Raw genomic sequence first — 27,573 nt, 5'->3', positions numbered from 1 at the left:
AATTATCTATTTTTAGAGAGAGCTATTAGAAAATTATATATAAATATCGGAATAATAGAAGTTATTAATATTCTAAATATTTTAACAAAGTTTTGAAAATATCATAAAACATAATATAGAAATATTTATTTTTATTTTTATTAAAAAGAAAAGAATTCATTTTTTAAAAAAAATTATTGATTAAAGTATAAAATATCACAAGACACATCAAATGGCTATTTGATGATGTGAATATATATGAGTAAGTGAACTACCTAAATAAAATAAAACCAAATATTGAAGCTTGGTAGTTGAGAACTCGTTATTTGTGTGTTAATGGTTTAATTCTAGTTAGGGTCGCCTTGTTAGGGTTGCTATGGTCGCCTCTATAGTTGAAGAGGTGTCAACTATATTTTCTAGGAATGTTAGGCTATTGACCTCACCAATAGGATGGGATCAATTTGTTTGCCGAGGCACTTCGGATACAAGTGTTCCACGGGAAGGTGCCTTCTTGCACCATAGACAACATTTGATTAGTTCCCACACTTGGGCTTTGGAAGTTAGAAAAACTATTTGACATGCGTGGGACACGGGTTGTATCTTTCGCGCGAAAGAATGATTCACCTTTCTCTACACGAATCCACCATTGGATCACACGAAGTGCTTTGAGATCCATGCAGGGAATGATCCAATGGTCGATGTTATGAAAGAAAATCAATCGTTCTTTTGCACAAAAGATACAACACGCACCCGACACGAGTGAGCCCTAAGCATCTCCGTAGGTGATTCGCTCCAGAAGATGAAATGGACCTTTATTGACGGCGAACTCGTGATTTGGGTTTCTCGAACTACATGGATTAGATCATAAAGCCCATGGGCCAGAAGCCCAACAACATACATGGACGGAGTATATTCCTTGCTTGAGGGCCGGCTAATTGCAATCTAGCAAGTCCTAAGATAGGGATAATGAAGGAGGGTATAACCCACTGATCTAATGATCTCAGGTTATATTATTGTTTAATTATTGCATTGGTTAATTACATGGTTTGGAAAGCCAGGGACAACTCTTTTTGACTTATTATAAATAGCTAGGTTAGGCTAAGAGAAGATGATGCGATAGGATGCTCTGCAAATGGATCAGACCCAGTGGACCTCAGCAGCCCCGCACAAATCAAAGGTCAGGGAATCATCAGGTAGAGTTTTAGTATTTAAAATAAAATTTGACATGAAAGAAATAATTCCATTTACACCCGCTGAATCCGGTATAAATGATCGATCACATATTTATGCTTAACCTCATACTTATATCGTTTTCTAAATCAAAATGATTGAAATGATAAACCTATTTTAACACACAAAGTTGTTTAAGAAACAGAGAAGTCTATGGCTATTCTCTTAAAATAGTGCTTAGGATTAATTTAATACAATACAATCCTGTATGTAATGCTCATGTGGGAGAAGGCACTATATAAGCGGTGCTGTTTAACGGGAGCTACCTGTTTGAATTGTATATTTTTTTGACAGTCACATTATTTGCTGGAGAGGCACAAAGAAGCATGCCATTGAGAAATAAAAATACATGTTTATCAGAAAGTATAAATGTTTACAGCAATCCCTCAATTGGGGTGCTCTATAATTCTCAGAACTTTGTTTGGTTTTGAGATAAAACAAAATAAATCTAAATAGATCTTATATTTTATTTATTTAATTCATTTTACTCTATAAAAAATCAAAATATTGTCCCCAAATAAATGAAGTTTGCTTCGTAAGGTAACACTATGGTAAAACTAGAGGTTTGGTTGCATCTTTCGCATGCGAAAAGGATGGTGTTTTTTTTTTTTTTTCCTCCGACATCAATTGTTGAATCATGCCTTACCCAGATTTTAAAGCATCTTTTTTATCGGTCTGTATAGATCTCGTAGTGGCTACTGCACGATTTAATGGCACCTATCCTATGAAAAAAAGGATTTGAATCATTCTATGGAAAAGATGCAACCCGGACCTGTAAAACTAGTAGGTAGGTTGATATGCTCAAAGTGATGGCCAAGACAACTCTTATTTTGACGGACCGTTAGCTTCTCGACCTTGATTTAAATTTTAATAATGTGTATTATTGTGTATGAAATTCGTCTAGCCAATGTTTTATTTTATTCTATTCGTTCCCTTAGCCCACATAAACATCCCATCAATGCCAAATTCTAGTCCGGTGACGGGATACGTTTCACCGTCCGAAGAAATTGAGAGGAAAAAACTAAAACGACGGAAGATAAAAAAGGGGTCTTTTCTCAATGATTGGATTAAACTATTCAAAATAATCGGGCAGTAGGAAGGTTTGACAAGAAAACCTGATTGTACTTGAAAGTCAATGATGCGGGATTTGCACCCCGTCACCAGCAGAGCCCATACACCAGCCGAGCAGCAAAAGAGAGAGTGTCCCCCAGAAGGTATTGTCCGCTTTGGGTCCGATTCGGGGGTCGAGCGTACCCGGAGCCCTCCTCACGGCGCCTCACGGTTTTGCTCCACAAAAGGCGCCTCCTAAGGGAAGGGTGATTGAGCCCCCCATTATATGGCACAGACCTTCCCGCTACACGGCCGATGTGGGACTAAATTCGGGGAACCCCCCGTAACAGTCAACATTAGGGATCGAGTCCGAGAGTGGTTGATTCTGATTAAAGCATCTGCCCAAGCCCAGGAGTTTATGCATATCTCCGCTCCAAAATGATCTTCCATAACAGTAACCCGTGGCTCTTTCAATAGAGTTTCTGCATCCTAGAAGCCACCATAATCTGCTTCCTCAAAGCCACACTGATGGTGCTTTATTAGTTGCAGGTGGTATCAGAATTTTTGATACTGTAGTTCCAGTGGCTAAACTATGTGCTGCTTGGAAGGGGCTAATTTTTTAGGAGATTCATCGACTGTTATCATATGGCTTTCAGATCCTCCATCCTCTTTTGCTAGACTGCATCTCTTTCTACAAGATTGCTGGTGAATGATATGCGCTTTGCTTTTGCTCAAGATATTTCATATTTATAGGAAGGCTAATGATATATCTGATTGAAAGGCTATTTGTATGGCTAATTATATTGGGACTATTATATAAGATTCTTCAGAAAAATTATATCCTACACAACGTGCACCATGTGGCCATATATATCGACAATCACAATCGTTCATTCCTGTAGCTCTGCACGAGATAAGCGCTTGATGATTGGGGCTCATAGGAACGAGCGGTTATGATTGATGGCATATATGATCATGTAGTGTATATCATATAGAATATAATTTTTCTCCTATAGAAGATTTTTCAGCTCAATTTTTAGATATTTTATTTTTTGAAATCAACCATTTGATTTCAAAAAGATTATTATGCTTTACCCACGTAACAAGTTGCCAAAGGAGCAGCAAGACTGGTGGTGAAGATCCCATAATACTATGGAGAGAGAGAGAGAGAGAGAGAGAGAGAGAGAGAGAGAGAGAGAGAGAGAGAGAGAGGTAGGAGTGCTGGGTTTTTTTTTATATATTTTTCCCTTTTTCTTATGAACCCAGTTTAGCCGCGTTGGTGAGCCGTTTTGGCAATTGTGGACTAATGGGAGCACACGGAATATTATAGAGAAATTATTGCCTACACCGTATGCACCAGTTTTACGACACTTGTAGTTGATTTCTACAATAGTTCACCAAGATACATGTTTGATGAATGAGGCTATAGAAATCAATAGCCATTGTTGGATGCATGCATGGCCACACGGTGCATGCAGTACGGACAACAATTTTCTTATATTCTTGGAAAAACATGGATGAAAGCATTTAATTCAGTGTTTTTTTCAATTGCAAAGTCCAGTTTTATCCGGCAGTAGTAGACTTAATAGTTTCCCAAAGAAAGAGGAGCCCTGACGTTGGCAATGTTTTGGAAGAGAAGCATTTTATCCATCCACTCTGGGTATATTTATTTCAAGTAGCCGAACCACACGTCTTGTTTCATGCAATATATGTTTTCCTCGTTCCCTCTCGTCAAGCTTTCTTGTTCAAAAATTTGCTGAAGGTTGCAGAGGTATGACAATGGATAACAAAGGTTCTCATCGAGTGTTCGTATAGAAGGACTGCTCGAGGAAGATCCTACCATAATAGACCATGGCTTGGGCTGTAAAAAATAATTAATTTGTTCCAACCTGATCTAAATTCTCGACCATATTAGCATCATCGTCTCAACAAATTTGATGCCACCTGCAACCACTAGTGCATCGTTGGTACTTCCGATAGCAAAACTAGTCATTACCTCTATTTAAAATACTATCATCAAAATTGATCTTGACTTTATACACACACATATATATACATATATGTATATATGTATGCATGCATGTATGTATGTATATTCTAGCAAATTATTATAGATTCATTGTTTTCTTGGAGCACAAAGGTAACGTTTATGGGTTCATGGGTTCATTTTATTGACTTCATCCCGTGGTTTAATCTAGTTTTTGAAGTCCTTATATACTTCCAACTTCTAGTATTCACATCGTGATCCCGTGGTTGACTACTGCTGCATTATTAGCCCTTGTTTACCTTAAATTATGGTATGGTAGCAATCACCCGACACGATGCGAAGACTTTCGCATGCACCCATCGCTCTCGATGGCTGAGTGCTAGTGCAATAATTGACTAAAATAATTGGGTCAACCGCTAAAAATGGAGTCAAACAATCAAAACTGAGAGGATTTTTGAAAAGACATGCATTTGACATGCAAACAAAGATCAGAGATGCCAGTGCAGCTTTAGGATCTATAAAAAAGCTATTAATGAGAAACAAAAATCCAGTAGACATGGAAAAGAAAAAACTAATAAATTTGCATCAGAATTCTAAGTCACACCTAAGTTTGTTAATTAGCATGCAATTTATAAAATTTCCTTGATATAGGGAGGATTTCTAATTTGTCATAAATTCAATTCAATCAAGATAATTGATTCTGTAAGATCCTCTATGCACTTGAGTTCCTTGGTTTTTAAGTAAATCTATATCATATCTGTTGGATCATGGTATCATTTATTCAACAAGCCAATAAAGCTACCACACACTTATTTGTGGGATATTTCTACTCTTAAAAGAAAAGCAACTTTTATATTTCCATAGCTCTTATTTTTCCACATTTTATTCAATATAGACTTTTCTAGGTCGTCTTGATCCATACGAAGCCAAAGATAAGTTGATGGAACTGCATTGTCATGTTAATGAATTAGATGATGAGTTTATTTAAAGATGCTTTCACATTTTGTTATTTTTTTTAGGGTCTTATACATGAATATCCTTTGAAAAATTCAAATTTGCATGAATACCTTTTTAAAATTTACATATTTCTGCACCCTCATATAACACTGTTTTTGCACAAATACCCCTAATACAACCGTTCTTCTAATACCATTAATAACTGTTTTTGAAATTATTTTAAAATAAAAAAATAGAGGTAGGGGAAAGCATCTTCTATTTTTCAAAAAACATAAGATGAGTTTTTGTTCCCGTACCTATAAAAAAAAGAAGTTACTGAACTTATTGAACTAACCTCTCATTGATGTATTGTTTCATCGAAATTCAAATCACGATGTCATTTTATTGTTCCTGAATGGGCCCTTTCAATTTTTTTAGGTTCATGTTTGTTCTACTCCGGGAAAAGATAACCATGAACAATCAGCCAACAACCTCATGGCAAAAGATAACCAGTCACCAGAAAAGATTAAAAGAAATCTAATGTTCCAAGTAATTTTGATTCTTATCAACCAACACCAAACTTGCTTAGGGTTTAAAAGATAATCCCACATCCATTTCATCTATGACATTCCCTTGCAATCTTCTTAGCTCAACCAACAGTATTTGTCCAGTAATTCTTCTTTCATTCTTTTCATTCTCTTAACAACATTACAGCACTCTGTTTTTCAGAATTCTACCTATAATCACTGGATTACCTAATCTGTTGCAATTTGCTTTTTGTACACAGCCGTGGCTAACTGGTAGTTCAGTTATTTAAATAAATTTTGGAATGGGTCCCGGCCTAATTCTTTCACTCTCTCTTAACAGAAAACAAAGAAAAAAAGAAATCTAATAGCATTTCAGTGCCAAGGTGTACCATCCATTATGCAATTATTGGGGACGTAATCCCTGTGGTATATACTTGGATGAGATGGCATGAAAAAAAGGCTTCCCACGACTTGAATCCGGGACCTTTTTCATTTTTGTTGAGATGGATGATTGATGCAATATTCTTAGTGCAGACAGATGATCAAGACATAGGATGGACTCTAAGGCAGTGAGGGTAGCCTTGTGAAGGCGACAAGCTCTATTCTTGTGGGTTCACCATTTTAACAGCACGATTTCATCCAAAATAGCTATCTGAAAGATATTATCTGGGTTACGTAATCAAGTATAAGTACCTAAGATTTTTTTGGCAAAAAATCAATATAGGACTAAACACATGCCCACACAGATCCTCACATATTTTTTCCGTTTAAACCTTGACATCCTCATCAGATTAATGATTCAAATCCATTCAAATCTAATCACAAGCACCACGATTGGCTCATGTGTCCCTTAATCCATATAGGCTATGGATCAAATTCGCTTTGATATCATTTATAACAATCCATGACCTCACCCAAAAAGGCTAGTCGGAAGATATTATTTGGACTCCTTGATCCTATATAAGTATCCAAAAATTTTTCGACAAATAACTGATGTAGGACTAAACACACGCTCGTATGGGTCCTCACGCACCTAATCTAGTTGGACACTAATAAGGATGAAATGGTGGCAAATATTAGGAAGTAATGGGTATCATTTCTCTCTAGTGAATCTTGCAATTGATTCACATTGACAAAAACTACAGCGTAAATATGGTTGTTTTGAAGGATCCCATGAGATACACTGATGAAATTACCGACGATGTCAGCTAAGAGCTTAGTTGGAGAGAGAAACCTCCTTGCCCATCTCTGCCCTTCTTGCTCAGCTGTTCTCTGTTACTTGGAATACATAGCTACCGCTTTGCTAAAAGAAATATACGGTACATTGCTGTTGTCAAGCATCGTTAAATGACCGTTCATGGCTTCTTGTGAATGCATTCTGCGCATAGGATTGGTCTACAAGCTGAGCTTCCCTTTGCCAGAGTTCGCCTGAGAAATGGCTTCCACCAACAGAAGCAACAGCTCAGGCATTCTCTATTAGGTTCTGTCTTCTTCTTTTTTTCTCTCTCTCGAAGCAACTCTTTCAGGTTTTTTAAATCCTAGGAAGAGCATATAGATATCACAACTTATAGTAACTTCCAAGCTTTACCATTCTCCATGGTGAAATTCTTGAGCCTTCCAGGTTTTCTCAATCTTAGGAAGAGCATATAGATATCACAACTTATAGTAACTGCCAAGCTTTACCATTTTCAATGGTGAAATTCTTGAGCCTTCCATAAAGCATGATAATGGCCAATATCAACTTCCCTTCATCGCTCCATGCCCCTGAAAAACTATATGCTCTGTCCAGACAATGTGCATCAGGATGCAGTCGTAGAAAGCGCGAACAGCTGTAGCCCATCGACAGTCCGACATTTCCATATCCACTGCAACAAAGATGGAGAACATAAAGTTAAGGTTAAGAATTTTCACTAGCTTTTATTTTTTTTTAATGATTTCTATGATATTCTGATTCTATTTAAGGCCATCAGGAACTGGGAAACAGTTGAATGGACCATGCATGCGACTGGGGAGAATCAATTAGCATCTCTCTCGGACGGAATCATGAACTTGAAAACTAATGCAAGGCTGAACGGTAGATGCTGATCTCATTACCAGGGATCACTTGGAAGACAAAATCTTGAAGGATTTTAGAGTTTTGGGTTCATCAGTTTAATTAATGAAACGTAAGCAGGATGTCCCCCTTTTTAATGCAAAGAGACGAAGTTAAGCAGCATGAGGCATTTAATAGTTACACGACACTATCAATTTACATCATGGTCCAGTCTGAATATGACCGATTTTCAGTACGGGAGGATCCCGATACTCGGTACGTCAAAAAAATTCTGTACCGTACTGTATCAATATTGTGCTAGCGTGGCACCGATACGGTGTTCGGTACTAAAACGATGAATTTTGATTTATATTGTATTAAATTTGATTGGCTATATCCAATCTCTCTGGCCAATGGATTTTTTTAGAGAGACAAGGATGGGAGGTTTCATCAATTCATTCGAAGGGAAATAACTGAGAGCAACTCTTTTCCCTCAAAAAAAAAAAAAACAATCTTATATTATAAATTAAAAGGTTGTTCATAGCAAAGAGGTGGGAGAATGTGAGCTTTACCTTGTCACTTCAAAGATTACATTCAAGGTGGAGAAGTTGAGTGGATCTTCTGTCAGTTTTTTTCTCTCCGTGATGCAGATCATGATGATGAAGATGACAATACTGGAGAGCTGCGACAACAATAAGTTGTCCACCGGCGACCAACTTTTCTCGTTTTCCCTTCTATCTCCTTCAGAGCTCGATTCATTCTCATGAATGGGTACAAAGGATACGGAAGGTGGAAGGTACCTGAAAACAAGATGATAGGTTTCAGGAACTCATCTTTGAGTCAAAGAAATCAAGGTTTATGATTGTAAATAATGAAACTATTTCATCCAAAGTTCTATATCCAAGAAAACAACTAAAGATCTTGGATTCGTATACCCGAGAAACAGAAAAGGATGCATGATGTGCATAGAATCCACGCCATTTCTTTCCCAAAACAAAATTAATACCCTATTAAAGAATACTTCATGAATGTTAAAGTCCTTGAGGCATCAACTAACTGTGCTGGTAGTTGTTGTCAAGATTATTTTATTTCTTTTTCGTTGTTGCTTGAAAGAAAAGACTGGACTAAGTTAGTCAAGTCACATTCATGCAGACCACTTGAAGAATTCTTAAATAGATAATCTTTTAGAAAGAAAAAGAACAGCGAAGGAGTGAAGACTAGGTGCAGTACTGGGGGGAGGAGATAGAACTGACATCATAAGAATGAACAGCACAATAACTGATGGAGAGGCAAGGGAGATGTCGATGGAGTTCTCCCCGGAATGCCGAGAGTTCACTGCCATGAATAACGCACTGACAAGCTTCTCATAGGAATTGAGCCCTTGAAACACTGCTGAAGTCCAGTCCATGGAGCAAAACAATGCAACCATAGCTGCTATAAATCCAATGCAAGTGAGGGACAAGAAGAGAGTCTGCAAGTCTGGGCGCAGATGACCGAACTGTATTTCCGATGGATTCTTCAACATGTACTCGAACTCCACAGCTTTGGTCAACCTCCTCAGAGCCCATATCACCAGTCTAAGGCACAGAGGGAACAGCAAATTGCCCCCAAGAATTTGAGGAATAATTATCAGGTAGAGACCCGGGTTGTTATTGAAGATTAACATGTTCTCATTCGTCGATATCAAGCCTCCATTCGCAAATGAAGAAATAGTGGTGAATATGGAGAACAGGAAGTTGTTGATACCCTTCCTCTTCAACACATCTCTGGCGCTTGAAACAAGAATTATGTACAAAAAGATCGCTAAACAACCCACTACATGAAATACAATAACAAAACACAACACCGCGGATCCTAAATATCGTATGCAACTTGACATCAAATCCTTACCATCATCTATGGGAGTCCCTGAAACATCTCGGCCCAATTCGATGTTATCTAAGGTGTTTGAGGGTTTCATAGAGTCAAGTTCGATACCAATGGAATCAACTCTTCTACTGCTGGTAATCTCTGGTCTGTTATCATGCCGAGATCTTCTAAATAGAAGGCCTAGCAAGCAAACTAAAACATCCCCACCCAAGAACATCAAAAGAGCGAGGACAACAATTTGAGAACTCGAGAAGTTCTCCATTTCAACAGTCCCCAGACCTGAAACCGTGAGTGCGGATACGGACATGAACAGCATATCAACGTACCTAGGACCGAAGGCGGGGTTATCCGGCTTAAGCACCATCATAGCTAGAGAACCCAACAAGGCAAGAGAAACAAAATAACATAGCTGGATCCAGAATGGGCTTACACGAAAGGAGAAGAAGCGATACAAGAACATGACGAGCTCCCGGATGCATCTGCTCGCACGTGCGAAACTATGAATTCTATTGGTTATGAAGGCATGAGCATAGTTCTTTAATTGCCCCAAAAAGATGGCCATCTCCATATATATCTGGGAAAAACTTCAGGGAGATGAAGCTTGACGGGGCTAGGGGAAGGAGGACTGGGTTTATATAGGCAATGGCATGGGTGGAAGGCAGGTACGAGGGTGAAAGAAGAATTCACCGATCGTCGCACTAATCCAGAGATCAGACGGATAAATGAAAGGATTTGGAGTATTTTGATATCTATGCATGGTACAATCTAACAGTCGATGATGCGAAAGAGGATGAATCGTTCTTTCGTGCAAAAGACACAACCCGAACCAGAATGATTAAGGCTAGAGTCAATTATCAATTTCTTTAATGAGAAATAAAAGGGAGATTCCTATCTGTATCTCGTGTTAAAATTTGGAAGTACTTGAATTTTATAATACTATTTGCATTACAGGGAAAAAGAGAGCGACAATCCTGGACTGGTTGCAGTTCCAATTAGCAGCAAGTGATATACACAAAGAATCTTTTGGAATTTCAAATTACAGCAGTTCAATCATGGCTGCCTAGATTATTGCCACGTTAGGGTTTATTATCTGAGAAGTAGGTTTAGTGGGTCGATATTTTATTTAATCCACGTGTAATCCAATTAGTGTCAGCTAAATTTCATGCCTTGGTAAATGCTCTTCTGGCTTACACATTTGATTCCAAAGCATATTCTGCTCTCGGGTTGGTTTATGAAATTGAGCTCAGAAACCAAGAGGAGGGGCAGATGTGAAAAAGATCAAGAGATTCTGCAGCAATTCCTAAAGCATCAGGCCAAAATTTCTAGAACGCAGTACCGAGTAGACTTGGAGGGTCTCCGCGTGACAGGCCAGCACCATCTCAAAGACGGGCCTAGGAGGCGTGCTCCCGGTGGATGATATGGTCGACCTTCGGGGCTTCTAGCGACTCACCACTCACTGCTACGGCAGCATAAGATCTAACGGCAACAAAAATCTTGTGTTCAGTGGGTAAGTGAGGATGATCGTAATACTAGATTCTTTCATTGGACGACGGTTATTCGGAGATAGCGGAGTGTGATCTACTCTTTACGAGATGGGTCTGGCCATCGGGTGGAAGGTGAGCTTGCCATCAGACAAGTCTTACTTGACTTTTTTCGCGCCAGATGGACGGAGGATGAGGACGCTAGTGATGGAGACCACCTTCCGAGGGTGGATATAGGTATTGATGACGATAAGAATGCAACCTTGATCCGGCCGGTATTGGCACGGGAGCTATAGGAGGTAGTCTGGGCTCTGGAAGTGGATAAGGCCCCGGGACCTGACGGTCCCCCCCCTTCTTTTTTCGGCAGTATTGGGGTATCATTCGGAGAGCTGTGGTGGAGGCCATTCAATGCTTCTTTATCCGGGCAGCGATGCCTAAGAATTGGAAGGTCACTTTCATCATGCTCATACTGAAGGAGGTGGCGGAGCTTTATCACTTCAGGCCCATTAGTTTGCGCACAACCTTGTACAAGGTTGTAGCCATAATAATGGTGGGTAGGATGAAGCCCCTATTGTCTGGTATCATCATTCAAGAGCAGGAGGCTTTTGTAGCCGGTAGAAACATTTCCTACAACGTTATGTTAGTCCAGGAGATGATGTGGGATCTTCAGCAAGCACTGAAGTGGCGAAACTTAATGGCAGTCAAGCTGGATATGGAGAGGACTTACGACAAGATCATGTAGAGTTTTCCACAGGCGGTGGATTGGATGGATCATGGGGTGTGTCCGGGGGCCAAAGTTCTCTATATTGGTCAATAACACACCGTCATCTTTCTTCGAGTCCACGATGGGGCTGCGTCAGAGATGTTCCTTATCTCCATAATTATTTATTATATGTGCTGACATTTTGTCCTGTGCTTTGCAGAGAGTGTGCGCCAGCCGGAAGATGGAGGCCTATGTTCCAACACCGGAGGCTGAACCTATTTCTCACTTATTCTTCACTGACGATTGTCTTCTCCTGACCAGAATTGGGGTTTCTGAGGCACGGGTCCTCCGCAGGGTGTTGGCGGGCTACTGCGCGGCATCCGGCCAGAGAGTAAACTTCCGAAAGTCAGCCATTCATTTTAGCCCTAGCACGGAGACCAGAGTCAGACAGGAGATCCGAAGGATACTGCAGATACCGGAGCAGGAAGGAACAATAACCTACCTGGGAGTCCCTATCACTGGCCAGAGACTACGGGTGGCAGAGTGTTCGGGTCTGGTACAGCAGGTCCAGAGCAGGTTGGAAGGATGGAGGGCGTCATCCCTATCCATGATGGGGAGATTGACACTGGTTAGATCAGTGTTGGGGTCCATGCCGGTATATCTCATGGCCAACACTGTGGTACCGAAGACGACTCTGTTGAGGATCGAGCAACTTCTTCGGAGCTTCTTGTGGGGGTCACACGGTAGACGCCATGGGGTGCATCTGGTGGCCGGGAGCAGGTCTGCCTTCCCACTAGTGAGGGTGGTCTAGAGGTGCAGTCCCTCCTGGAGAGGCGTGAGGCTTTCATTGCTCGGCATGCAGTTTGGTTCATGTTAGAGCCATACGGGCTTTGGAGTCAGATGATGGCAGTCAGATATGGACGAGAGGGCTCAGAGGTGGCACAGAGTGGTCGTCGAGTCTCTTTCACGTGGCACGAGATTGGAAGGTACTTGCCGATTGCGTCGGCAAACACCAAGTGGCTGATAGGCGATGGACGAAGCATCAATGTGACTGGTGATCTGTGGGTGGCTACCCTTCTCCTGAGGTGCTAGCTGACCATGGTTGATACTGAGGCAGTGGAGGGGCTACGGGTGTGCGACCTCTTAACATCAGGAGGGGCGGAGTGGGATGAGGCTAGGCTACAACAGTTGTTCGGGGTACACCTAGCTGAGAGGATCCAGTCCCTTCCGGTATTAGCATGTGCGGGGTCAGATGTCAGCGTTTGGGGTACCTCGGTCGGGCCAGTGTTAGATTGGGAGACCTCTCCCGTGTTATCCAGTTGGAGCATGAGTCGGGGCCGGATTGTACTTGGATCTGGAGATCTGGGCTTCACTCGAGGGCAGCACTCTTCTTATGGAAGGTGATGTGGGACTACCTTCCAATGAGAGCAATGCTGAGTAGGTATGGCTGGGGGATCCCCGCAGAGTGCAGGACATGTGGTGCTGAGGAGTCGGTAGACCATGTGCTTTTCCAGTGTACATAGGCGAGGTCGATATGGCAGTGGACAGAGATCCCGCAGGAGGTCCGAAGTGAGAGGCTATAGTTTCTACAGATGATACGACAGTAGTTGGCTAATTCGCGGACATGTCAGGAGGCCATCAGAGCGATTTGCACAGCATATCAGATTTGGTTGGCAAGGAACGCTCATACTTTCGGCGAGCGCAGGGTGTCACCGAGGTTTGTTGCGGAGTTCGCTCGTGCACAAGCTATGGAGATCAGGCCCACCCCCTCTTCAGATAGACATTTGACAACTCGGGACACATGGGGTTCCCTCTCTGCTCCGGCAGCTCCTCAGACGATGTTTTTTACCTGGGAGCCCCCACCCCCAAGCTTCCTCAAGGTCAACTTCGATGGATCGGTACTGGATGGAGGTACGCGGGGCGGTGCAGGCTTTGTTATACGGAGTCCGCACTCCAGGATGGTAGCAGCAGGTGGCTGCCAGTTATTTGACACGTCGGTTTTGGAGGCTGAGTTGCGAGCTGCTTGGGCTGGTCTTGACATGCGCGGGTGGTGCTGCAGGCTAGTTCGATCATTCTGGAGGGCGACTTGGCCACAGTTATCGAGTGGATTCGGAGAGGGGGGCGAGGGGTGAGAGCACGGACCACCCCCTGATACAGGGCATAGGGATGATGATGAGGGATGAGGTGGCCTTCCAAGCTAAGCATGTATTCAGAAAAGCTAATGGGGTGGCCGACTTGGTGGTTACTTATATGGCTTACCACTTAGGGTACACTCTTTGGTCAGGGGAGGGGGAGCTGCCACTAGCACTCTACGAGCTAGTATATTTTGATTTTATTGGGTGTATTCATACACGCACTGTATGAATAACCTGCCTAAGCAAAAAAAAAAGAAAAAAAGACGGGCCTCCGAACCCATTTGAGTCCTGTGAACGAAGCAGCAGCTTTTTGTACCATTCTTTTTTGAACGTGAATAGCTCTGTTTTGTTGATCTCAGAAGACTAAGCCACTGTATCTCTTTCCATATCTGAATGAGTCTTTTTAAAAAAGCACTAGAATGCAGAATGGCCACAAGCTTCAAATTTACAGAAAAGTCTAGTTTGAGAGAGCCCATAACCAATTTCGACCAACTACGTATCTGCCACCTTTGGCTAGCCCGTGGAGAAGCTGAGCAGCACTCAACGTTTTTTCTCCCTTTTTCTTTTCATTTACTAAGTTCAACTGAACAGGCCCTCTCATGGCCAACAAAGAACAGTCCCCCTTCGTACCTCAAAAACCAAAAAAGGGAATCCCACCTTTTAATAAAGTTATAGCCAATCATCCTAAAATCAAAGAGCATAAAAGAGTCGATATATGGGATAAAATACCATACGTTTTCTACTAAAACGCCATGATGTATCACTGATCAGCATGTTTGCAGCCTTCCTCGAGTCAAATTTGCCTGCAAATTAAATAACTATTAGCTCAAGCGAATTCAAGTTTGGCTAAAACCCAGAAAGACATTTTGAAAGGCTGTTCTGCTCTCGAAATATCACAATTTTATGGTTGACAGCATTATCCTGATATTGATTTTACGGATATATATATATATTTCCGCGGTTTTGTCTTTGATGTTTTTTCTACGGTGAGCCGGCCTAAGGCAAACTCACATAAAGCCTTTTTTCTTTTCATTTTGTATTTGAGGCCTTTTCTGTGGTGGGCCTTCTTTAGACCGGAGCCTTAGACGATCGTTTAAGTCGTCTAAAGATTAGGCTGCCCCTGCTCGTGATTGAGATTGCTGTTGAAAAATTTAGTTTACATTGACTTAGCTACTAAAATGTAGTGCATTAATTAAGCTCTACGGCCCATTATGATACGGGAGGACGAGAGGATGAATGCCATGGGCCAGCATAGCTACCATGTTACTCTTAATACTACCTATAGAAGTCATTGCTTCGAAACATGTGGGGTCGGTGGTATTGTCGTCTCAATTATAGAGGGGACGTCAACTCTTCCAAAATTAATAGAAATGGATATGGGCGGTTGGATGGTGTTGACAGGCCCCCTTCCTCTCTTTTTTTTTTTTCTTTCTTTTTTTTTTTTTTTTTTTTTTTTTTGCCGACTGGAAGGCGGTGTTAATTCTTTAGAAAAAATTATTAGATAAATCGGACCTATCATAAATCAAGAATAAAATAATTCTTGCGCACATAACTTATAGTCCATCTAATAAATTTTTGCTCTTTAGGGAGATGACACCTGTTCCATCTTACCTGGCTATGCTGATTACGTCTGATAGTGCTTTTCTTGGTAGTCAATCATGTTTATGTTTCTCTGCTAGGTTCCTAGCTTTATTGACGATTACCTCCCACTCTACCAAAAAAAATAAAAAATAACAAATAAAAGAGGAGCATGGTTTCCTGCAAGAAAAAAGGAATAGAAGGTGCAGATGCCATCAATCACGGAGAATATTCTGATCATTCCCACGTGCCAGTTGAAACCTAATATCCGATCGACAACCGATATGAGCCCCCTATTCGTATTTTTATGCTTTGGAAAGGAGACCCGATAACTTTCCCTGGGCAGCTTAGTTTGCTCTGGAAATGATTAGTCGGTTGTTTTATTGCTTAAACAATCCCGGCCGACTGCTTCAGTGCGAAGGAACGACACAGAGAGCACTCGATAAGAAGGTTGTTTGGGTTCGAGATGAAGCCACAAGCACCTATCTCTATGAAGCGAAGTACAATTCGATTATATTACTGGATCGGTTCATATCCATAAAAGGTCAAAAGAGACTCGAACCAAATGTCACGGTCCAGTCAAAAGCACTAATCTAGTTTATTCTATTAGGTATTGTTTTTTTAGAAGGGGTGGGGGGTGAATTCTTGCGACCCCCTACGATAATCACAACGATCCTCACCTGTCCATTATCTAACATCCGAATGCGTACGTCTAACGCCACCGTTCGTTCGCTTCGACCAGGTTCCTGTCACCGTCGCAAGGCTTGGCACACCGAGCTTTATCTGGACGTAGACACCAGCTTGGACGCCAATAAATTGGCTCCAATTCGAGCCCCAACTTGAGAGCCTCGTTCGCTAATTAAGTTGTGGAGAAGAAAGGCGTAAGAGAGGAGAAAGGGTGGTATGGAAGGGAGCAGGCTGTACTTGGATTTCATTCTCGTGGCCTTGGGCCTCCTTTCCTCTCTTCTTTACCACTTCTGGCTCTGGCATGCGGTCAGGACTCGGCCGAGGCGGACCAACATCGGAGTCAACGCCGGTGGCCCAAGAGTTTGGGTTATCGCGATGACGAAGGTAATTTTGAGCTGCTTTTGGGATTTGGGATTCAATTTTGCCCACATCAGATTTGGATGGCGAGCCCACGTGCGCACGTCTGGCAAAACAAATGCCTCCCGGAAGAAAATAATGAAAAAAAAAAACGCTCTAGGGGATGTAATGGGCTGGGCGGGTTTGCCCTAGTGGATCGAGGAGCCTGTCTGTAGAAACCTAGCTTGGGCTTGGGCTTGGACTCTTATCCTATGTTCGGTTGGGTTCATGAGAGGAAGGATGGATGGTATTGGAAAGATGAATGATCCCATTTATTGTTTGGTTCAAAAAATTCTAGAAAGGATGGATGGAAAGAAGAGATTGCCCGTGTTCCACCAATTTGTGTCCTCCCAAATTGAGAGGATACAAAAAAGGATGGACGAAGCATGTGAAGGATGGGTTTTATTCATTAAATAAGAATTATAAATTGATAATAACAATATTTTTTTTATCGAAGAATAGTTGGTAAAAATATTATATAATATCATCTATCATCTCTTTCTTTTCTTCTATATTCCATATTTCACCACATGCACATGGGGATGGATTGTCCTCTTCCTAATCTACTCTTTGTACTAAATAGAAGGTTAAAGTCAAAATTTTATTATTTTCAAATTTAATTTAGAACATCCTTGATCAAAATGAGTTGGACTCCATAATAAAAATGGAAACGAGCGACCATCTGCCAATAGGAATGCCCAACCTCCCCCCCAAAACATAATCCCTACTCTCGTTTTAGTATTTAAATTTGACTCTGATTCTGATTCCGTTGCTGCTGCTTTCGCATTCCTGCAGGACAATGACAAAAAGAATGTTTTAGCTGTGCAAACACTTCGAAACCACAACATGGCCTCGACGCTAATGGCTACTACTTCCATATTCCTCTGTTGCAGTCTGCTGGCCTTCACCAGTAACATCTACAAGTCGCAAAAGCGGCGCCACAGTGATCTCGAGGTGGCCTCCAAGTGTGCTATCGTGATCCTGGCCTTGCTCTCTTCCTTGTTGTGCCAGTGTCTTTCCATCATGTTCATAAGCCAAGTTAACTTGCTCATAAACACCTTGGCCGTCGAGGCATGCTCGGTGAGCCCAGAGTATGTGGCCGAGCTTCTAGAGAAAGGGCTCTTTCTGAGCACCCTGGGGAATAGGCTCTTCTTCTCCGCCCTTCCCTTAGTTCTTTGGGTATTTGGGCCAGAGCTAGTTTTCTTAAGCTCGGTAGCCCTGATTCCAGTGTTGTACAACTTTGATTTTGTTTCTGGGGATGAGAAGGGTGAGGTTGGAGTGAAGGTGTCTGTAATAAGTCATGGTGAGTTCAATGCAGCAGAAGCGTAAAGCTGGGGGTATGGAAAAGGGTTACATATTGATTCTTTTTAACAAAATTCTGGATGACGTATCAATGTTCATTTGATTTAGATTCTTGTTAAATAATTGTTGTCCTATAAGATCGAGTAGTATTTGTAAACAGATGAGGAGAGAGAGCTAAAAAGCATGATTCTCGACTTTCTTTCGCAAATTCATGAAGGCCTTCAATTTTTTAAGTACTTAATTTCTTGTTCCCACAAACTCTCTTAAAAAAATATATGATTCTTTGAATAGTGCTAAACTAAAAAGTATTGTTGAAGAAGAAGGAAGCGTGAAAACCGGTGCGGCATTTTCGAAGATGCGATATTTCAGAAACATTGCATACCTACATAAATCAGAACTAACAATCTTTTCAGAAGAGTTACAACTCTTATGAAAAAGCATATGAAGAAAAGGATTAAAATTTTAAAATTTTTAAACCATATAAAATTTAGAGAATAAAGCCAGTATATTTATTTTTTAAAATTAAATCTTTTTTTAAGTTAAAACTCCAACAATCTCCTCTTAAAAGATTTAAATTTAGAAATTTATAAAGAGAAAATCTAGGCAACTTATATTGTGGAATGGGTGAAATGTTTCGTGGACTTGAACATCACTTAGTCTTGATAGTATCTATATGAAGGAACCATGGTGGATGAGACCTTGAACTAGGTCCTTTGACTCAGACTTCTACTTATTACATACACAGTACAAATCAATTGGATCTTTTTGCGATTAGCGCCATTTAAAGGCCTTGCATTTCGTATCTTGAATTTTTATAAGAATTTTATTAAGGTTAGCCCGAACTCCTATTCACGGACTATACAACAATTCTTACATAGGTAAGCCCTCCATGGGTATTTGTGACCAAATTTTTTATAGATTTTTTATCTTGGACTTATTAAGAGTATAACTCAACCTTTTCAATATATATTGTTATCACTGATAAGAGCAATCATCATAGGGATGGGAGGAGATATACTTCGAAAACTATGCTTCGACATGATTACTCAATCAGTTTTGTTTTTACCACATAAAACTTTCTTCATAGGATCTCCAATCATAGAGGTTGGGTATCCACTATTGGTGACCAAATAATGGGCTAAAGCCTCATCCCCCTCGATGATTCTAGAACTTTGCTCCTAGACAAACTCTTGGTTAAATGACCAGGCCAGTTTTTTTGAACTTGACAAATTCCAAGAAAATGACATTACTCTTCTTGAGTTGTCTTATAAATTTATGACGAATCCGAATATGCTGGTTCATCTTTTTCTTAACACTCTTTTGATTTGTTAGTTCTATTACAACCTTATTATCACAATGGATTGATATAGTCAGAACTATCCTAGGATAATATCAGCTTCACCGAAATCTTTCATATCAAAGTGATTTGAAAGAAATTGTTTGACTTCAGATATGATTTTAAGAAAAGTTCCAGAATATCATCGATATATAAACAAAAGGGTTACACAATCATCATCGATGATTTTGGAATACACACACTTGTCATGATCATTGATGGATAAACCAAAGAAAAGAATGGTTCTATCAAATTTTTCATGCAATTGTTTAGGTGCCTGTTTGAGACCGTATAAGGACAAGTTTGCAAATTTTGTTCTCTTGTCCCTTTACAATGAATCCTTTGAAGTGTTCCATATAGATCTCTTCATATACATCTCCATTTAGAAATACAGTCTTCACATCCATTTAATGAATGATCAACTTATGGATGAAAGCAATAACAAGAAGAGATCTAAAGATAGAGATTCTAGCTATAGGGGAATAGGTATCAAAATCACCTAAACTCTTTTTTTTAGTTATACCCCTTAGCTACTAATCTAGCCCAATCCATCAGGTCTAAGCTTCCTATGGAATAGCCACTTACAACCTAATGGTTTACTACATGCAGGAAGATCAGTTAGGATTCAGGTCTAGTTTTGGATAATTGAGTTGAATTTAGAGTTGATGGCTTCTTTCCAGAAAAGGGCACTAGGTGAAGATATTGGCTCTGTAAATATGGAGGTTCACCTTCAACTAGAAAAGTAAATAAATCTTTACCAGTCCTTTTTCTTTCTAGTCCTTGTGGTCCTTCTAGGTTTAGAAGGTCCCTGATCAGGGTTAGACCTCTTCCTCTTTCTGGAATCACAAGGAACCTCTGATTCAACAGGACTAGGGTTAGATGATAGATCAGATTGAATTTGATTAGTTCTTTGGTTTCTAAAAGAAAAAATATTTTCAAAATAAGTAGCATCTCTAGCCTCGATGAGAGTGTTATTAGAGATGTCACTTATTTTGGAATTAATTACAAAGAATCTATTTGTACTACTATCTAATAAATATTGCATCTTTAGTTTTAGGGCCAATTTTTTTTCCTTAGGTTCAGGTATACTTACTTTAGATATGAACTCCCATACTTTAAGGTAATTTAATTTTGGAGTTCTACCTTTCTAGAGTTTAAAAAGCGTCTTATTACTATCCTTAAAAGGTATTCTATTTAGGATGTAACAGGCTGCTAAAAAAGAGCTTCCTCCCATAAGTTCCCAGGTGCTTCTAAACTGATTAACATTGAATTAACCATATCCATAATGGTATGGTTTTTCTGTTCCGCTACACTATTCGATTACGGAGAGGAGGTATAGCAACTTTGGCTTGTTTAAGACACCAAAACTTAAACGTAGAGAGTATGTGAGGATTTGATACTTATATAAGGCTAAGAAATCTGAATAATACCTTCTAGCTAGCCTTTTGAGTGAAGCCTTGGATTATTGTAAGAGTAGAAGATGAGTAGAGTCCATCTCTTTCTTTCCACACATACGTGCATATATATAGTGAGGGATAGATTAGGATACGATGTACTCGAGTGTATTGGTTTGCAGAAACTTTATAAAAATCAATGGAAAATCTTTCAAAATAAAAATTGACATCCTTGAATATGATCTGTGCTACGTCAAATGCTTCGAAACAAAAAAGCTGGTAATTTCAAGATTTTTTACTCATGCGTCGAATTGGTGAAAATAGACAATTTTATTGGTATAATGTCATTTCTTCAACTTATTATATAGTCTAGAAGCATCCAAATTAACTAAAATTTAGATCAAGATCAATGATTTATATTTGCAAATTATACAATAAATAATATATTTTAGCTTACTAGCTATATTGCCACCATATTTATTTTATACTCAATTTATAGGTAAGAAAAATTTAAAGTGTATGACTTTTAGTCTCTAGACATTTTATACAGCAAATACACTCAAGTAGTGCATTTTCACCTATACTTACATACGTTTGTACATACATACATATACATATATGTGTGTATGTATGCGTATATATATCCAATAATTCTCCCAAAGTTCGCTATGTACATTTTAGAATAAAATTCTTTATAAATATAATTTTATTTTTTTCCTCCTTTATAATTTTTTTTTTTGCAACCAAACATGTTACCGTAATAACAAAACCAAACTCAAGTGCTCTACTTCCCGAAATTCGCTCAGCCAATTCCGTATCTGTTACTAATGTTGTCCCAGGACAGTACGGTGTACCTACCATCAACGATGTGAACTCGTTGACCTCGACCCCGACTTCTAAATGGAAATCTATGGACCGTTGGTTTAGGGATTGAAGGTGTACTTCAGTGCTTGTCCTATCCGTCACCTTTAGCCAGCCCCTGCATGAGCTGAGCAGCACCAAACGTTTTTTCTTTTATTTTTTTTTCATTTACTAATTTCAACTGCAACAAGCCCTCTCTGAAAAAATACCAACTGCTTCTGTGCTTCAGTACAAAGGAAGTAGAGCATTCGATAAGAAGCTTGTTTGGGTTCGAGATGAAGCCACAAGCACCTATCTCTATGATGCAAAGTGTAATTCGATTACATTACTGGCTCGGTTCATACCCATGTAAGGTCAAAAGAGACTCGAACCAAATGTCACGGTCCAGTCAAAAGCATTAATCTAGTTTATTCTACTAGGTATTGTTTTTTAGAAGTGGGGGAGCTTTGAATTCTTGCGACCCCCTGCGATGATCACAACGATCCTCACCTGTCCATTATCTAATATCCGATTGCGTACGTCTCACGCAATATACCGTTCGTTCGCTTCGACCAGGTTCCTGTCACCGTCGCATAGTTTGGCACACTGAGAGCTTTATCTGGACGTAGACACCAGCTTGGACGCCGATAAATTGGCTCCAATTCGAGCCCCAACTTGAGAGCCTCGTTCGCTAATTAAGTTGTGGAGAAGAAAGGCGCAAGAGAGGAGAAAGGGAGGTATGGAAGGGAGAAGGCTGTACTTGGATTTCATTCTCGTGGCATTGGGCCTCCTTTGCTCTCTTCTTTACCACAGCTGGCTCTGGCATGCGGTCAGGACTCGGCCGAGGCGGACGAACATCGGAGTCAACGCCGGTGGCCCAAGAGTTTGGGTTATGGCGATGACGAAGGTAATTTTGAGCTGCTTGTTCTCTATATGCTGCTTTTGGGATTTGGGATTGAATTTTGCCCACATCAGATTTGGATGGCGAGCACACGTGTGCACGTCTGGCAAACAAATGCCTCCCGGAAGAAAATAATGAAAAAAGAAGAGAAAAGAAGAAAAAAAACCAAGCTTGCCATAGTGGATCGAGGAGCCAGTCTGTAGAAACCAAGCTTGGGCTTGGGCTAGTACCACGCCATGACTATCGCCAGGCAGCCTTGGTTTGGATCAGGCCAAAACTCAATATTCCTGCTTAAGAAAGGAGGCATCATGGTGTGAAGAGGATACGTGGATGCTCTTGCCCTGTGTTCAGTTGGGTTCATGAGAGGAAAGATGGTCGATCCCGATCTATTGTTTGGTTTAGAAAATTCTAGAAAGGATGGATGAAAAGAAGAGATTGCCCGACCACCCTGTTCCACAAATTTGTGTCCTCCCAAATTGAGAGGATACAAAGAAAGATGGACGAAGCATGTGAATAATGGATTTCGTTCATTAAATAAGTATTATAAATTGATAATAACAATATTTTTTTATCAAAGGATAGTTTGGTAAAAATATTATATAAATATCATCCACGGTCTCTTTTGTTTCTTCTATATTCCATATTTCACCGAATACACATAGGATAGATTGTCCTCTTTCTAGCCTATTCTTTGTACCAAATAGAAGGTTAAAGTCAAAATTTTATTATTTCCAAATTTAATTTAGAATATTTTTGATCAAAATGAGTTCGACTCTATAATGGAAATAAGAATGAGCGACCGTCTGCCATTCGTATTCCGATTTCAGGGAGGAATAGGAATGCCCAGCCTCCCCCCCAAAACATAATCTCTACTCCTTTTTAGTATTTAAATTTGATTCCGATTCTGATTCCGCTGCTGTTGCTTTCGTGTTCCTGCAGGACAATGACAAGAAGAACGTTTTAGCTGTGCAAACGCTTCGAAACTTTATCATGAGCTCGACGTTGATAGCTACTATCTCCATCTTCATCAGTTGTGGCCTGCTGGCCTTCACCAGCAACATGTACAAGTCGCAAAAGCGGCGCCACAGCGATCTCGAGGTGGCCTCGAAGTGTGCTACTGTGATCATGGCCTTGCTCTCTTCCTTTTTGTGCCACAGTCTTTCCATCATGTTCATAACCCAAGTTAACTTGCTCATCAACACCTTGGCCGTCGAGGCATGCCCGGTGACCCCAGAGTATGTGGCCAAGCTCCTAAAGAAAGGGCTCTTTCTGAGCACCCTAGGGAATAGGCTCTTCTTCTCCAGCCTTCCCTTGGTTCTTTGGGTATTTGGGCCGGAGCTAGTTTTCTTAAGCTCGGTAGCCCTGATTCCAGTGCTGTATAGCCTTGATTTTGTTTCTGGGGATGAGAAGGGTGAGGTTGGAGTGAAGGTGTCCGGAGCAAGTCATCGTGAGTTCAATGCAGCAGAGGCATAAGGAGAGGAGGGGTACCGGGTAAATTAAGGATTACGTATTGATTCTTTTTAACAATATTCTTGATGGCGTATCGATGTTCATTTGATTTAGATTCTTTCTAAGTATTTGTTGTCCTATAAAATCAAGTAGTATTTGTAAACAAATGAGGAGAGAGGGGGCTAAAAAAACATGATTTTGGACTTTCTTTCACAAAGTCATGAAGGTCTTTAGTTTTATAAGTACTTAATTTCTTGTTCTCACTGACTCTCTTAAAAAATATATATAATTCTTAGAATAGTGCTAAACTAAATAATATTGTTGAAGAAGAAGAAAGCACGGAAACATCAACCACCACATTCTCATATGATTGTTGCCTCTCTTTTTTTTTTCCATCCGAGTGCGATGCCTGAGCTCTGTCAGCAATGGAAGAGTCTGGCTGATGATGTTCATGTACAAATAGTAATCTTAATTTATAAGATTGCATTGGATGTCCCTAAAAATTAATTTCATAGTTCCCTATTTAACAAAGTCTTGCTTAATATATATTTTCCTAATCAGTATTAGTTTCTGCAATGGAATTTGACTTAGTTCATTTGCGGGACCATGGTTCTCGATGTGCTGTCCTCCCGCTGGCACGTGTGGCAGTCCACCTCACAAACTTATTATAAGCAGACAAAGCTTCCTCTCATTTCGATTCACCGGAATGAAGATTCTTCGTACGGGTCCGGAACACCAGAGCCGTTGTCAAATTACATGGATAAAGGGAACCATTTGGACCTGGTACACCAATTCTAGCCGAAGGAATCCAAGATATGAAAGCATGATTTCTTTGGAAACCCCATACACAAACGTCCGTTACACTTCCAAGAATTCCACATCGCCCATCTTCTCCACCTTGCTACCGAAGCCACGCTTCCCTTCCCCGGACACAATATCAAGGTGGTACAGTATGGGAACCATGGTGGCGGAGCACAGGAAGACCAGGACGGGCCCAAATATCCAGAGCAGAAGGGGAAGGGCAGCGTAGAACAACCTATTCCCCACGGTGTTGAGAGCAAAGCTCCTCTCGAGGAGATCGCAAATGTAGTCGGAGGTCACCGGGGAGGCATCGTCGACGCCGCAGGGAATGTTGATGAGGAAGTTCACCTGGTTGATCAACCTTATGGAGAGGGAGTAGCAGATGAAGGAGAAGAGGAAGATGAGGAGGAGGGTCACATATTTGAGGGACAGCATGAACTCCCCTTGCGCACCGAACACCGAGTCGTTGAGCGGCTTCTTGATGCTGTACGTGCTGCTGATGACCGCGGCCAGGCCCGAGCAGAGGAGGATCGAGGTCGTGGCCATCAGAGTCAAGCCCATGATAGCGTTCCTCATTGTTTGCACAGCAAGGACGCCCTTCTTGTCATTGTCCTGCAGCAAAATTTCCAGAAATATTAAGCTGGCTCCCATAAAATTTGTTCGATAATTCATTCGCATCATTGTTAGGTGTCTCATGAGGACTACTTCAATTGATGATCTTTTGAAGTGCTTCTGCTGTATATATATATATATATATATATATATATATATATATATATATATTCTTTGTTGATAAAGCTGGTGGCTTGGAGATCGATAATTCTCCGCAGCCTCCATTTCCTCAAGAAATATATATACATCTATATATATATATATATATATATATGACGATTTCAGATGGTATGACAATTTCTGCTCCACTTTATTCTTCTTGTTTTCTTTCTTTTCCGGGATCCTAAAATGGCGCCTTGAAAGGGCAACCTACAAAATCTCAGGTTCGATACCTTCATGATGGCAAGGACCCAAAGGCGTCGCCCGCTGGAGTTGATACCAATAATGGTGCGTTGCGGTTGGCAGCGAACCTTGTGCCACAGCCAACCATGGTATAGGATGGGGAGGAGGAGGCCAAAGGGCACCAGCACCGCGTCCAAATAGCTGTTTCTCCACTCCATGCTCTCTCTCTCTCTCTCTCTCTCTCTCTCTCTCTCTCTCTCTCCCCACTTGCTCATGTTAAGGCTTTGGAGTTGTATATATATAGAGCACTACCTCAATGCCAAGGACGTGGTTCCACTTTGTTACCTTTTCTTTTTAGAGGAAGAAGGAGACCAATGGGTGTAATTCCATCGGCCACCAAATTTATTCAGAAATAAATTAAAGAAGAGAAGAATGTACAGTCAGCAAAAGTTGCAGCATATAGGAGAAACATATATACAAGATTAAAAGGAAATGGAAACTGCTGCTTCTAAGATATTCCAAGTAAAAAATACAATTCTTAATGTATTGCAGACAAAGAGGAGAGACTCATACAACGCGTATTAATTATATAGCAGAGTCTCTTGACCAAACTTTGTTCAGTGGCCCGCAAGCAGCAGCTAAGTCTTAAAAACTCTTATTTCTTCATGTATACTGGTCCCTCTCGCTCATCAACTTATTTACACAAGTTTGATTAGGCTCCTTAATTTTAAAACCTTTTTAAGTGATCAGGGAACTCTTCTGAACCATATTGTGGTTCGGATTAGATCAGTAATGCACGATATCGAACTAACATATAAAACTGATTCGTTAGCATATAATCTCTCTTTGTTCTGAGTATCTGACGTATATATCTCTTCTCTCAAGTTCTGTCGACCAACATATTGAAGCAAACTGGACCATTAGACGTTCCAGCTACTACTAAATTCATCATAGACCCATACGGTTGTGCATGGCTGAAGCAATGATCGGACGACGATTAGGAAAACCAAACCACTTAATTAGCATAAACATAAAAAAACTGTAGCGTTTCAAAACGCTTTCTTTTTTTGTTTTTTGATTTTCTTGGTTGAACCACCGTTTCAGCCAAACTAAAATGAAATAAAATAAAATAAACGTACAGCTTCCCTGCAGTAGCCAGTGCGATAGTTAGGTGGCTAAGTACAGATAACTACTAATGACTAGTGTGACTTCCACGAGGCCGCAGGAGATCGGAGTATCGGACGAAGTGGCGGGGCCACGCCACTTCCATGAGTTTATTCTCTTTTTTTTCGAAAAGGAAAGGCAAGGTAAAGGGGGTGGCTCTTTCCTTGTTTTGCTTGGCCTGTCAAAACGCACAACCCATGAGACTAAATGTAACGGGTTGATAAGGTTATCATAGCGTGTCTAACGACATTTGTGCATTTCTTAACCACTATATGCAACAAAAGCCAGTCTATCCTCTAAGCATTCTCTCTACTAAATTGCACTGAGGACAAGTGTCATGCATCTCCATCCAATGATATAGATGGAATGTTACTATCATTATCACATCTATCGAGCCTACTGCGACATAGAAACTCAAGCAGAAGGATGATTAATTAAACTACTCCATTCTCACAAAAGGAAAAAAAAAAAAGAAAAAGAAAATCACCACTACAATTAGAAGATGCACCGAAACCAAGCCTCTCTCTTTTCTTTTTTTTTTTGGTTCGATATAAGAGCATGCCCTATGTTAGTGCATCAAAAGGGAAATGCATCTTAGCATTAAGCCAAGGGTAAGTTTAGACATTATGGCAGCTATAATTGAACGTAGCTAGTTGACCTAACTCGTCTCAGTCATATTGTGCGTTACCATCTGGAGCCACCACGAAGTAAATGGCTGACACATGATAAGTCTCATTTTATTTTGTCTACAGCTAGCAGCGCCATATATGGCCTTCAATTGGTTTGCTCGTCCTTTTCTGACCACAGACTCAACCACATGCAAATGAGGGTGCTTGTCTAAA

The 27,573-nt window shown here is 40.5% G+C and overlaps 3 protein-coding genes across 3 annotated transcripts; 1 reads left to right on the top strand and 2 right to left on the bottom strand.

The window, feature by feature from the left end:
• Positions 1-6,783: 6,783 nt before the first annotated feature.
• Positions 6,784-10,298, bottom strand: LOC103713118 (cation transporter HKT1-like). The gene is made up of 3 exons (XM_008799928.2): positions 8,995-10,298; positions 8,314-8,541; positions 6,784-7,574 (listed from the first exon to the last, which is right to left on the bottom strand). The coding sequence occupies exons 1-3, from the start codon at positions 10,176-10,178 to the stop codon at positions 7,370-7,372; spliced, it is 1,617 nt and encodes a 538-aa protein (XP_008798150.2). The 5' UTR covers positions 10,179-10,298; the 3' UTR covers positions 6,784-7,369.
• A 6,089-nt stretch (positions 10,299-16,387) lies between these two features.
• On the top strand, positions 16,388-23,836 carry LOC103713147. The gene is made up of 3 exons (XM_008799971.2): positions 16,388-16,578; positions 17,386-17,880; positions 23,303-23,836. The coding sequence occupies exons 1-3, from the start codon at positions 16,411-16,413 to the stop codon at positions 23,834-23,836; spliced, it is 1,197 nt and encodes a 398-aa protein (XP_008798193.2). The 5' UTR covers positions 16,388-16,410.
• Positions 23,837-24,275: 439 nt separating this feature from the next.
• LOC103713149 lies at positions 24,276-25,831 on the bottom strand. The gene is made up of 2 exons (XM_039129797.1): positions 25,618-25,831; positions 24,276-25,225 (listed from the first exon to the last, which is right to left on the bottom strand). The coding sequence occupies exons 1-2, from the start codon at positions 25,783-25,785 to the stop codon at positions 24,671-24,673; spliced, it is 723 nt and encodes a 240-aa protein (XP_038985725.1). The 5' UTR covers positions 25,786-25,831; the 3' UTR covers positions 24,276-24,670.
• Between the last annotated feature and the right edge of the window lie 1,742 nt (positions 25,832-27,573).

The sequence above is a fragment of the Phoenix dactylifera genome, chromosome 9, assembly GCF_009389715.1.
Source record: "Phoenix dactylifera cultivar Barhee BC4 chromosome 9, palm_55x_up_171113_PBpolish2nd_filt_p, whole genome shotgun sequence".
Taxonomy (NCBI): domain Eukaryota; kingdom Viridiplantae; phylum Streptophyta; class Magnoliopsida; order Arecales; family Arecaceae; genus Phoenix; species Phoenix dactylifera.
The sequence above is the reverse complement of the archived record's forward strand: the minus strand, read 5'-3'. Positions and strand labels throughout refer to the sequence as shown.